The sequence below is a fragment of the Esox lucius genome, chromosome 10 (genome assembly GCF_011004845.1).
Source record: "Esox lucius isolate fEsoLuc1 chromosome 10, fEsoLuc1.pri, whole genome shotgun sequence".
In the NCBI taxonomy this organism is placed as follows: domain Eukaryota; kingdom Metazoa; phylum Chordata; class Actinopteri; order Esociformes; family Esocidae; genus Esox; species Esox lucius.
In genome coordinates, this window is record NC_047578.1 from 16122152 (window position 1) to 16135365 (window position 13214).

At 41.8% G+C, this 13214-nt stretch overlaps 1 protein-coding gene across 2 annotated transcripts; it reads right to left on the reverse strand.

Annotated features, from left to right (window-relative positions):
- Positions 1-3051: 3051 nt before the first annotated feature.
- On the reverse strand, positions 3052-11312 carry adnp2b (ADNP homeobox 2b). Of its 2 annotated transcripts, none has more exons than XM_010873799.5 (4): positions 11060-11312; positions 10317-10438; positions 9640-9756; positions 3052-8048 (listed from the first exon to the last, which is right to left on the reverse strand). In XM_010873799.5, exons 2-4 carry the CDS (start codon positions 10422-10424, stop codon positions 5151-5153), a joined length of 3123 nt encoding a protein of 1040 aa, XP_010872101.2. In that variant the 5' UTR covers positions 10425-10438; positions 11060-11312; the 3' UTR covers positions 3052-5150. The 2 variants fall into 2 exon arrangements, with proteins under 2 accessions (XP_010872101.2, XP_019905528.2); XM_020049969.3 differs by lacking the exon at positions 11060-11312 and adding an exon at positions 10946-11044.
- Positions 11313-13214: the final 1902 nt, after the last annotated feature.

Here is a 13214-nt window from a genome sequence, read left to right on the forward strand (position 1 = left end):
CCGCAATTAACTTTCATATATTTCCCCCCGCAAAGTGACACCTTCATATATTCTAGAAACATTACCCATAAAGTGAAATAAATAATCCATTATCTCAAAATATTACAATAAAACATTTACAATAGAGAAATGTTGACCTGAAAACAGCTTTAATCAGCTAATTAACTCAAAATACCTGTATGTTAATTTATGAACTTTATACTTGGTCCTTTGCACAAATTACTGCATCAATGGGGTGTGGCATCGAGGCAATCACCCTTTGGCACTGCTGAGGTGTAATGGAAGCCCAGGTTGCTTTGATAGCAGCCTTCAGCTCATCTGTGTTGTTGGGTCTGGTGTATCTCATTTTCCTCTTAACAATACCCCACAGATTCTCTATGGGGTTCAGGTCAGGCAAGTGAGCTGGCCAATCAAGCCATACCATGGGCAGGTGCCAAGTCCTGCTGGAAAAGGAAATAAGCATCTCCATAATGCTTGTCAGCAGATGGAAGCATGAAGTGCTCTAAAATCTCCTGGTAGATGGCTGCATTGACTCTGGACTTGATAAAACACAGTTGACCAACACCAGCAGGTGACATGGCATCCCAAATCATCACTGACTGTAAAAACATCCCACTGGACGTCAAGCAACTTGGATTATGTGCCTCTCCACTCTTCCTCCAGGCTCTAGGACCATGATTTCCAAATTAAATGAAAAATGTGCTTTCATCTGAAGAGGACTTTGGACCACTGAGCAACAGTCCAGTTATTATTTATCATTCGCCCAGGTAAGACACTTCTGATTGTGTCTCTGGTTCAGGAGTGACTTGACACTAGGAATGCGACAGATGTAGCCCATTTCCTGGGCACTTCTGTATGTGGTGGCTCTTGATGCACTAACTCCAGCCTCAGTCCACTCCTTGTGAAGCTCCCCCAAGTTCTGGAATCAGTTTGCTTGACTATCCTCTCAAGGCTGCCGTCATCCCTGTTACTTGTGCACCTTTTCCTACCAGTTTTCCCTTCCTGTCAAGTTCCCATGAATATGCTTTGATACACTCTGCAAACAGTCAGTCCTTTCAGCAATGAACTTATGTGGCATATCCTATGTACTGAACCAGACTGAGAGATTGAAGGTTCAGGGAGTTAATTAGCCGATTAGAGTTCTTCTCAGGTAGACATTTCTATATTGTCAATCCACGATATTCAAATTTTTGGAGATGTGCCTATATACAGGTGCTGGTCCTAAAATTAGAATATCATCAAAAAGTTGATTTATTTCAGTAATTCTATTCAAAAAGTGAAACTTGTAGATTATATTCATTCATTACACACAGACTGATATATTTCAAATGTTTGTTTCTTTTAATTGTTATTATTATAACTGACAACTAATGAAAATCCCAAATTCAGTATCTCAGAAAATGTGAATATTCCTTAAGACCAATACAAAAAAAATATTTTTAGAAATGTTGGCCAACTGAAAAGTATGAACATGAAAAGTAAATGTACAGCACTCAATACTTAGTTGGGGCTCCTTTTGCCTGAATTACTGCAGCAATACAGCGTGGCATGGAGTCGATCAGTCTGAGGCACTGCTCGGGTGTAATGAGAGCCCAGGTTGCTCTGATAGTGGCCTTCAGCTCTTCTGCATTGTTGGGTCTGGCGTATCGCATCTTCCTCTTCACAATACACCATAGATTTTCTATAGGGTTATGGTCAGGCGAGTTTGCTGGCCAATTAAGAACAGGGAACCCATGGTCCTTAAACCAGGTACTGGTAGCTTTGGCACTGTGTGCAGGTGCCAAGTCCTGTTAGAAAATGAAATCTGCATCTCCATAAAGTTGGTCAGCAGCAGGAAGCATGAAGTGCTCTAAAACTTCCTGGTAGACGGCTGCGTTGACCTTGGACCTCAGAAAACAAAGTGGACCAACACCAGCAGATGACATGGCAACCCATCACTGACTGTGGAAACTACACTGGACTTCAAACAACATGGATTCTGTGCCTCTCCTCTCTTCCTCCAGACTCTGGGACCTTGATTTCCAAAGGAAATGCAAAATGTACTTTAATCAGAGAACATAACTCAGCAGCAGTACAGTCCTTTTTGTCTTTAGCCCATGCGAGATGCTTCTGACGCTGTGTCTTGTTCAAGATTGGCTTGACACAAGGAATTCGACAGCTGAAACCCATGTCTTGCATACGTCTGTGCGTGGTGGTTCTTGAAGCACTGACTCCAGCTGCAGTCCACTCTTTGTGAATCTCCCCCCACATTTTTGAATGGGTTTTGTTTCACAATCCTCTCCAGGGTGCGGTTATCCCTATTGCTTGTACACTTTTTTTCTACCACATCTTTTCCTTCCCTTCGCCTCTCTATTAATGTGCTTGAACACAGAGCTCTGTGAACAGCCAGCCTCTTTAGCTATGACCTTTTGTGTCTTGCCCTCCTTGTGCGAGGTGTATATGGTCATCTTTTGGACAGCTGTCAAGTCAGCAGTCTTCCCCATGATTGTGTTGCCTACAAAACTAGACTGAGAGACCATTCAAAGGCCTTTGCAGGTGTTTTGGGTTAATTAGCTGATTAGAGTGTGGCACCAGGTGTCTTCAACATTGAACCTTTTCACAATATTCAAATTTTCTGAGATACTGAATTTGGGGTTTTCATTAGTTGTCAGTTATAAATAAACACTTGAAATATATCAGTCTGTGTGGAATGAATGTATACATTATACAAGTTACACTTTTTGAATGGAATTACTGAAATAAATCAACTTTTTGATGATATTCTAATTGTATGACCAGTACGTGTATATAATCCTACTGTAGTTGAATGTAGTTCTCTAAAAATAATTTGGTCAAACATGTCATTTGCACTTTAGACGCCTTATGCCAACTTATATATTTTGTATCCACAAATGAATTTGTTAATCGTGCAGTTCAACAAAACCAGAATACAATTTGCCTCAGAATATTAGTCCACCTCATACAGTTAATGTATTAATTGGTAAACAATACAAGAAAACAATACCTTTCTCATAAAGACATCCATTAATGCGAAACAACTAGCAGAAGTGAAACATTTAGGAAAACATTTTTTTATTCTGCAGTCATCAATAGGCCCAAACCTTCAATACACTTTTGCTTTTCAAGGACTAAAACCCATATAAAATCCAACAGGTATAGTTTATAAAAAACGGACAATTAACTGCAGATATAGTAGAAAGATGAGGAATAGGAACAAGAGAAAACAAGAGGAATTAGCATATGAAAATAATGTTCAAGACAGATTGTTTCCCTAAATAATGACAGAAAATAACATAAGGATGAGGACAGTAAAATGATTGTGGTTATGAGCCAACGCAACACTATTTAATTGACTACAGTTTTAAATAGGTATTCTGATACAGGAATATAAAATAATATATTGGCAAATGCAGTTATATTCCAAATGTGGAAGTAAATTGTGTAGTTGTCTTAAAGTCAGTCATCACTGATCCCAGTTTGTATTCTATGAGCATTCCATAATACTAAAGACAGCTGTGCTTTATAGCTTTAATAGTAAGGAAAGCATTTCAAAACCATGAGCAAGTAAATTACTTACCAAAATAAATCCTATTAACAGCCTCTCTTGAAGATTCCTCAATCCCAAAGGCTGTTGTGGATTAACCGTTGCTTAAGAACATAACACATTCTTTCAAAAGATAAGTGTTACCCAGAATCACCATTTGAGTCAGCAATGACCCACTAATAAAATCCTCACTTAGCTTTAGATTGTTTTATATATATATATATATATATTTATATATATACACACACACACACACACACACACACACACACACACATACACATTTGTATGCAGAAGTCTGTCAGAACAAGTAGCCCGTGAGGTCACTATTAGATGTATAGTTCTACGAAAACGAGAGTAATAAGTCAACATCTACAATTAAATCTACCATGACTTCACAACACAAGCAGAGCGCAACATCCATATAAAAGTATACATTTCAGGGCACTGCAATCTGCTGCAGTCAGCCAGGTTAAGGTATCTATATACAGTTGCGACTGAACATTTGGCACCCTTGCACTTCTAAATTATTTCTCATTCCTTTGAAAAGAACTTTCCATAAAAAAAATTAAAGAAAACATGTCCACCCCTCGTTATTCAATCTTTAACATCGTAGAAGCAATTAACTTGATTGTAAATGCTGTAAAGACAATGAACGAAAAACAATTGCATGGACAAAAGTACTTGGTTACACAGCCTCCGGCCAAAAACAGCTTCTTATAGCCTTCAATAAACTCACTGTATCTTCCTACACACCACCCTAGTCAATGTTTGGGTATCCTCTACCAACAGCTGTTTCAGCTATCACCATTGGTTCAGTGCTTCTTATCCAACAATTACAGGGTGCTCTTCATGTGTTTTTGGGGTTGTGTTTTTTTGAAGACCCACAACCTTTTAACAGTGATACGGCTTTTATTTTATTTACATTGCTTTCCAGAACACAATCATTTGAAGGTTTCATGATGTCGTGCACACAGAGGGACCCATAGGCAGCAAAATAACCGCACATCATTGTCAAACCCTTTCAAGTTAGACTGCAGGAAGGGAGCTCTTTTCTTTAAACACTTAATTTGGTCATTGGTAATCATAGAGAGAACCCAGTACTGAATGAGAACCCAGAAAGCCCAATTTAAGTTCCTATCACACACACAACCTAAAGTGCTAACTGAAAACAGTTTGTGGTTGTCCTAGGACGTTCCAGCGCCCTAAGCTGCTGCCACTGGCTCACATGTACCGTTGCAGCATTGGTTTTAAAGCAGCCCGCTTCTCCCTCTCCAAAAACTCCCATTATTAATACTTTCCTGCCCAACAAAACAGAAAAGTATCAGAATAACCAATAATAAACTGGAAATAAAAAGGTTCAGTAAGATAGCAAAATGTTTACAAGAAGCATTTATACACTTCCATACACTGGTGCCGGGTTACCAATTATTCAGTCAGTGCCATCTACTGTTTATGAAAATAAAATTGTTTCTGCAATGCTGCCAATACCATAACAAAGTGTGGTGAGTACCCCTCCCCCCCAAACTTATTACAAAAGAAAAAGCTATGTTTCTAAAGTGCAAGGATGTCAATATATACTGTACATGCACTCTGAGGTGACAAGTCAGATAGCCATTGGTTCTGGTTCTAAATGTTCATTTTCAGAAACATCCACTTTCTCTCGTTCTGAAGGTTTCTCTTCTGGAACAGCCATTTCTGGTTCCTGTTCTGGAGAATTTGTCTGTTCTGGTTCCTCTGCTTCCAATTCCTGGTCAGCTACCTTTTCTGTTTCTACAGGCTCCACATCTGGGATGAGGAGGTTGTGCTTTAGTTTATTCAGCTCAGTCATGTTGAAGCCCATGAGGATGGTAGGGCTGTTCTTCTGTATTGCCTTCATACACTTGAGGCGCTTCATTCCAAACAGTGTGGAAACCTCAGTCCGGGTCAGCCAAAGCCTCTTGGATAGCTCCTCAGACTCAGTTTTGGTTGGATACGGCTTGGCATGGAAGTATCTGGTGAGGAAGTCTTTACGCTCTTCAGACGGGCGTTTTTCCATCCCGCTTGGGTCCAGCGCCAGCTGAATAGTCTGGGCGGCAGTCTGGGCGGCGGCCTGGGCAGCGGCCTGGGCGGCGGCCTGGGCTGCCTGGGCTAAGGCTGCCTGGGCTAGGGCTGCCTGCTCTCGTTTCTCCCGATCTCGTTGCTTCCGGAAGGCTGCCCGGGCCTCTCTCTCTTTCTTGTTGGCCTCCATGGCCTCCTTGAAAGCAGCCTCCAGCCTCAGCTTGCTCTGCAGCTCAGCATGGGACTCAGAGGGCTGGGGGACAGGAGCGGGAACAGAGGCAGGCACTGATGTGGGAACAGGAGGGGGATGGGCAGAGTATAGACCTGGCCCCTGAATCATCTGGTTAAGGGCCATGACTTTCTGCGGCTGCTGCTGCTGCTGCTTGTGTCCATTGGTGGGAACAGGCTGGAGTCTTTCCACATCTTTCGGGGTCTTGGGTGCACGACGGCAGCGCTGTAGATGGATGACTATAGCCCTTTGCGTTGTCTTGCCCGTGTAGACGCCGTTGCAGTAGATGCATTTAAACGCTGCGGTCTTAAGGATAGCGTGCACTGTGGGCGCTATGCAATGCTTCGTGCTGAGATGGTTGTGGTAGTTTTCTACCGTGACACACTTCTCTTCGCAGAAAGGGCAGTCGGTGCGTGAAGTCTTACTTGGATTCCGACACACTTCCTGTTTACTGCCAGGCTGCATCTTTAAGAAAATCAGGTCCAGAGAGTTTGTGACCAGGGCCAGTTTCAGCTCGGCCTCTCCCATTATCTCTTTGGGGGCTGTGGTATTGATATCAAAGTAGGGGAACAGAAGGTTCCCACTGTCGTCTGTGTACAGTCTATATTCCCGCCTCATGAAGTCACAGTTGGCCTTTTGTGTCGGACTGTGTTGGGTGTTGGTGTGTTCGACCAGCTGCTGGATGGAGTAAAACATCCCGGGACAGTAGAGGCAGTTGAGCCCGTGCAGCAGGTGCTCAAAGAGACCCTTCTCCGAGAGCAGGATCTTACACATCAGACACTTGACCGTCTTGTCCGGCATCTTCCTGAGGAAGGGAGCGCGCGCAGCCAGGCCCTGCTGCCTCGCCGTCCTGGGTGGGGCCTTGTGAGCAGCCTGCTGGTGGGCCTCGTAGACGTTGGAGGGGAGCAGCTCATTACAGATGGGACAGGTGATCCACTTCTTGGCTTTGGAGTTAAGCGCGGGGTTCCCCGCTGGCTTGACGGGTGGAGGCGGCGGCGGCGGAGCAGCGTTTTGAGAGCTGGGTAACGGGCCCTTGCCAATCAGCTGGACGTTGCCCGCCTGACTGGGCATGCCCACCGGGGAGGCGAAGGTGTACGTGGGCATGCCGTTGACCTTGTTTCCCGTGGGGACGAGGTGGCTGAGGAGGGACTGGGATGTTAGCATAGTGCCCTGTGGGCCGCTCTGGAGCATGCCACCCTGGTGGGCACTCTGGTTCAGGGGAAGCCGCTGAGCCACCATGAAGGGCTGGTGCATCCCTGGGATGCTGACCTGCACCCCCGGAGGCAGGAAGACCTGCTGGGGCTGCTGCTGGCCGGGGACCCCTATGTTGAGAGGCACCTGGCTGTGGTGAGCACCGTGTAGCGAGCCAGAGGGCATTCTGACCATGGTCTGACCAATGGGCATGTTGGCAGAAATTGCCCCTTGTTGCAGGGCACTCTGGAGAGTGACAGCGGCGCCGGGCTGGAGAAGGCCCTTCGCCTCTGCGCTGGCCAGCTGGACCAGAGCCGACGCCTGAGGGGGGAGAAGGTTCTGGTTGGGTCCTGGGGCGCAGACAAAGGTGGAGCTGTTGGGCGCAGGTCCCTGCATCACGGAGAAAGCCGTGCCGCCGTTGGGCTGCTGCACGGACAGCGGATTCCCCGCCAGCTGCTCTGGGCTGTAACCCGAGGGCAGCTGGTTTTTAGGGGCTAGTGTTTGGTAGTTTAAGGACTTGGCGTACTGAGTGTTCTCCATGATCCAGGTTCGGATCTGAGCGCAAGCCCACTGGTGTGCGGGCGAGGCCAGGATGTGGTGCAACATGTGTTCCGTGTTATCTATGGCCATCTTACACACCTTACAAAACTGCCTGGAGGCTGAGTGGGGAAACTTAGCGTCTGATCTCCGGCCTGAGAAGTGGTGCCACAGCTTCTCTAAGTGGTTCAAAAGGACGTGCTTCTTCATGGAGAACAGGTTTGAGTCCACGTATCGACATTTGCGACACTTAAACCGCTCCACTTTCTTGGCGGTTGAATTTAAAGGCGCCGGGTCTTGGTCCACCTTCGGCGAGCCATGGAAGAACAGAAGGTGTTTCTTAAGGACTCTGGGGTGGGCGACAAAAGGACAAATCTGGCAGGGCACCAGGGAACACATGTTCCTCTCATACTCGTGGTTGCGCTGCAGATGACTCTTGTAGGAGTACCAGTTGCGGGTGGAGTACTTGCAGAGGGTGCAGCATAACAGGCGTGTCCGGTACGGCCACTGTGAGAGGAAACGCACAGATAAGGTGGTTACAAAAAGCTTTAAAATACGGATCACTCGCATCCCTCTAAGGAATTATCCTCATTATGTTGTCAGAAACACTCTATCCTTATGTAGTTCACTACTTCGGACCATACAGCTCTCACAGGGATAAGGTTCCATTTCTGTAAGGACTAAGGGCTTATTTACATTATGAGAGTGAGGAAAAAAAGGAAAGAGACTTATCTTGCATAATGATTTGCATTGAGTTTTAATTTACACTGGCATTTTTGAGACGTACCACACAGTTCTGTGAGCTTCCATGGTGGAAAAACAAACAAACTAATCGAGCAATATGCAGGCGCACTGCACAGAAACTTTATACAGTTCCGACAATTGTCCTCACACCTGCAAACTTCCGGGTGGGCTCGATCGAAAATGTGGTGCATGCTACCTGGGAAGGTGACGTCTCGACCTATCAATATCTGCAAGTTCACAAAAAAAAATAACATTGAGTATCTCGTCTTCTTCAATACGTTTCGGAAAACGTATCGTAATGTAAAAAAGCCTTAACGTGTAGGGGCATTTCCATATGAATAGACAGATGAGCACTAAGTCCACAGGGCCATATCAAATTCTGTCAAATAAAAAATGAGACTGACAAATTAATGCACACACACGTAAACTCATGCTCACATAATCTAGGATCCAAAAACACTGCTTTCATTTCTTGTCAATCTGATGGAAAACCTCAAACAGAAAGGTAGTAGAAATACATCAACAACATCAGAATGTTGAAGACCCCTTTACCCTCTTTAACTTTAAGACATACTGCCTAGAGTATTCACCAAAATCCACCATACACCTATAAGATATTAAACAGTGTCTCTGTTTAATGACTAGGTAAGATGAGGAAAGGGTTAACAAGCCAAGACAAGAATATTGCAGCCTTTTCAGAAAGTTGCAGGAAATACGAATGACTGATGCATTACATCAATATAAAGAAAATATTACAGAATTCTCTTGCAAACAGTCTGGATTCTATGCTTCCTACAACACTTTCTGTAGATTTGATAGGGCCCTACCAGGTGGACATTAATACACACAAACCCAGATAGTGTTTTTCTACCTCTGTGTACCTATTCAGAATGAAGACAATAATATTCATAACTCAGATCAGGGACCCATGTAATAATGTGGTAAAATGCAAATCCACTTCACTAACTGCTGTTTAACACTAACCAGACAAATTCTAAATCAATGTAATTTGTCTTAGCTGGGACACAATCTTTTTCACAGTTTCCACTGAATCTTAATTAAAAACAGACAAGATGGTCACAAAAACATAGAACTTAGGGAAATTTCAACATAATTCTGACAACAAACTTTATCTGGACTGTTTTGACTAAATATTTTTTTCAGTAAAAATTGACAGTATCTAGTTGTGGTTTATTAATTTTAATTATAGTTTGGTACTGTAAAATTACATTTTATTCATTACCATTGAGAATAATTAATCCATCAGTTTAACTAAACAATTCTGTTTGAATTTCAAACACTTGCTTTATTTGGTGACATCACTACCAGGCTAGTCGTTTAGGAGATATATTACCTTTTTCTTCCTCTTGCCAGGGAATGGCTCACTAAGGTCCACCCAATCGGTCTCCTGGAATGCTTGATCATCATAATCAGAATCTTCATCAGAGTTCTTCTTCTCCTTCTGCAGCTCCTGGTAGATGGTGATAATATGGTGTGTTGACATTAACAAATAGTGAAGAATTATGGTAAGTAAATGACACAAACGTTGATTATTCACTGTTGTTTCTCCCTGGAGACAATATTTGACATTAAGACTACACTTTTTGATCACAAGGCAATAGGTCTTAAAATATTCAATCATTTCTCACCACCCCAACGCCTCTTTCTCAGTGAGGATTTAAAAAAAAAAAGAAAAATTCCAGTTTTAATACATTTATTTTAGGAGGTATATGCACAAATAAGGGACTTTGTGATTGGGTAATGTATGAAATTGTTCTTTTTAATTGAATCTTTTTCATGGGTTAGTTAAAAGTCAATTTAAAATGTACAAACCATGTTTATAATTATTACAATGATGCCTCCAAACTCTGCTCAGATAACACCTGAAATCTAGCTGCCTACTGGTACAATACGGTACAAATTAAGACTGATAGGGAAAATACAATCAGAGTAGTATGCAAATAATTAGGCTTACAAGAAGCAAACACCAAATATTTTGAAAAGCCATTTAAACAAAATGGCTAAACATACTTCAAGAAGATTTTGGCAATCCTCCAGTCCAAAATCACTTAGAATGTGTTTCACTTTTCTCCTTGTTTTTCGGATGTTCTCCAAGTTTCCAACAGGGACCTGATACATTGCTCCTTAGCTTCCTAAAAGAGAGCATCTCGTTATGACAGATAACTTGTGAACAAGCGTTTTCTATATAAATATACTATCCACGACGTACAGTAGCATTTGGTCTCTACGAGTGTCTCAACGTGTATGTCTATTTTGTAAACAGATAGCCTACTGACAATTTGTAATAATTTGAACAGCACTAATGAAGCCAGATAACATTACCCACACCCATAATCACTTGAACTATTCAAGCTATTTATTGTACCAGTGCCAAATCTAACACCGCAAGCATTAACATTTACAGATGCCCAGCATGAGCTAGCTAGCTGCAATAAATAGACATTGCAATTTAGCCGTGCAATGTACTGTAGAATGCAACTTGCCAATGGCTTATAGAAACTTCCAAGTTCACGAGGTAAAATTAAAGCTAAAAAAATAATTATGACAATCGACATCTAACCATGTGTTGGCGGGAATAAAAACATAGAAGCTAAATTGCTAGCTAACTAGCGCTGTGTTAAACTGGTTTAATTACATGCCTGGTTGGCTGTTTTGTGGAAGTGGATCTGCGAAAATGCCGACAATGGCTACAATAACTGTAGATTTGTGGTGATCTGCTGTGGATGCTCACTGACCGGGATACATCAAATTACCTTTGGCGTCTCGGGTTATAAAGGATGGCTGTCGCGTCGACAATTTTCTAGTCTTGCTACCAATCCGCGAGCGCTCCAGTCCTGGTGTCACGGAAGTGTGCAATCCACCTGGACGATGCACTACCAACCACGCACCACACAGGACAAAATGCAGCCGCCAAAGTTACCTAATTGATATGAAATTATGATTTACATTTAAGTAAAACAAATGATGTATTGTGCTGTTTCACTCTCCTCCAGAAGGAAAAAATGGCGCTTGTGTTCAGGAAATGACGTTCTGGTCCTAATTAGCATATCGGGAGAATGACCAATAAGATTGAAGTTAGCAGTGGACTAAATTGCAGAACTTTCCAAACATAGTTGAAGTTTCCATGGTGATTTCATTCCGTTTCACTCTAATTAATGAGTTAATTGGGATAATAAACATTCTATAAACACAGTAAAGAAAAGTGGGTGTGGCCATAGAGAGATAGAAGGTTCTGGAAAAAGCTAGCTAGTCACATGGTAAAGTTCAAAACAACCAATAGGCTGTCAGAAAAATGAGGCAAAGGGGAGGGCCAAATACTTTATGGTGACGTCATATCATGCCACTTTTCATCAGCCAATGATAGACGACTTTTGCAGTCCATTATTTTAAGAAAAAAAATTAAGAATATGAACCATAGCCAGCTTTATTTCAGTAAACTGATATGTTAGAGAAAACACCTCAGAAAAAATAACATTTCCATTTTATTTGAAAAGTATTTTTGAAAAATAGATATTGAATCACATATTTCATGTTTCGCAATACAGATGTATCTACAAATTATAGCTGAAAGTGTAGTCACAGCTAAATTTAGCTAACTAAAGCTATTCACTCTGTGTTCTATAAAATTATTGTCAGTATTAAGACATTATGACCACATTATTGGTATTTTTCATCCAGCATACATTTCTGTGTTCAAGAGGATGACATTAGTAGCGTAACACGAGTAACTTGTGACTAATTGACTAATCGACAAATAATAATGAGTTGTTATTTATGTTGGGTATGGGTAAACCTTGATTGTTGCCTACAGTCGTTTTTATGCATTTAAATACGGTTAATATCTTGATTAGTGCTGTAGTGCTAATCAACAAGTAATTAGCATCTTATTAACACCAATTAATTAACAAGTTCATGATATATTTCTTTAAATGGAACTTTCCCCAACTCGCTCTTATGTCAGGGATGCATTTTCAAGTTGTTTCTCAGTGTATCTTTAAAGTGCCAACTTCAATTCAAAATTACATGTGGCTGATTTGGTTTAAACCCATGATCGCCCCCTTGAGGCCAACATAAATATTGCTAATTTAACCCTAAAATTGTATAAGCAATCTTTATGAACTACCATATTCCTCAAGAAGATGTACAGTCATCAGTAACAATTTACTTTGTATTACAACACAACACTTGACTAGTAAGAATTAAGTTAACATTCATTTTAGCATGTGCAGAGTTGGGGAGTAACGGATGACAAGTAGTTTTTTTGTAACGGATTACAAAAAAACAGTAACTCTAATCTATTACGTTACCAACTAAAATATTGTAATTGGATTACAGATACTTTTGAAAAAAAGTATGATTACTTTGGATTTGTTGAAAAAGGTGCGCGAAAAGAATAGGCGCCTCAGTTGTGTGTGATCATCATTCGCGCAAATGTGGCCGCGTATTACCAGATTAGTGACTGATGAAGCACTAGTTTAATTGGTAAAAACACAGTGTACCTATGATAATAGAAGCCTAACCATATAAAATGTCATTTGGTTATCCACTAGACGCATCTTTCTCAGAACAATGATACCTGGTGTTAAATATTTTCAAGGTTTCAAGGTTTATTTTTCAAATGCATCCGAACAACACGTACAGCCAGGAAGAGTTGCACAACTCAAACAGCACTTGTTTAGAAGATTAGGCAGCTATTTGTTAGATAGCTGTAACGTGGCGCTACCTTCAACAAAAAACATTATAAGGAATGTATCACATTTGAGGAGAAAAGGTGTTGGGAAGCACTCTGCCAAATGATGATGATTTGCATTTGACGCAACCACCTCAACTTCGTCCATACAGGTAGGCCATGTGCTCGTGCTTTTTCTTTGCATCTCAGAAAATAGTGTTTATTCGTTATCATTGGAT

What these genes read in the sequence shown, in the direction of transcription:
- adnp2b (XM_010873799.5), bottom strand. Translation starts at nt 10,424, where the DNA reads ATGTATCAGGTCCCTGTTGGAAACTTGGAGAACATCCGAAAAACAAGG. An exon ending in ATTGCCAAAATCTTCTTGAA is followed by an intron (nt 9,757 to 10,316) that starts GTATGTTTAGCC and finishes ACCATCTACCAG; the next exon opens with GAGCTGCAGAAGGAGAAGAA. An exon ending in CTGGCAAGAGGAAGAAAAAG is followed by an intron (nt 8,049 to 9,639) that starts GTAATATATCTC and finishes TTCCTCTCACAG; the next exon opens with TGGCCGTACCGGACACGCCT.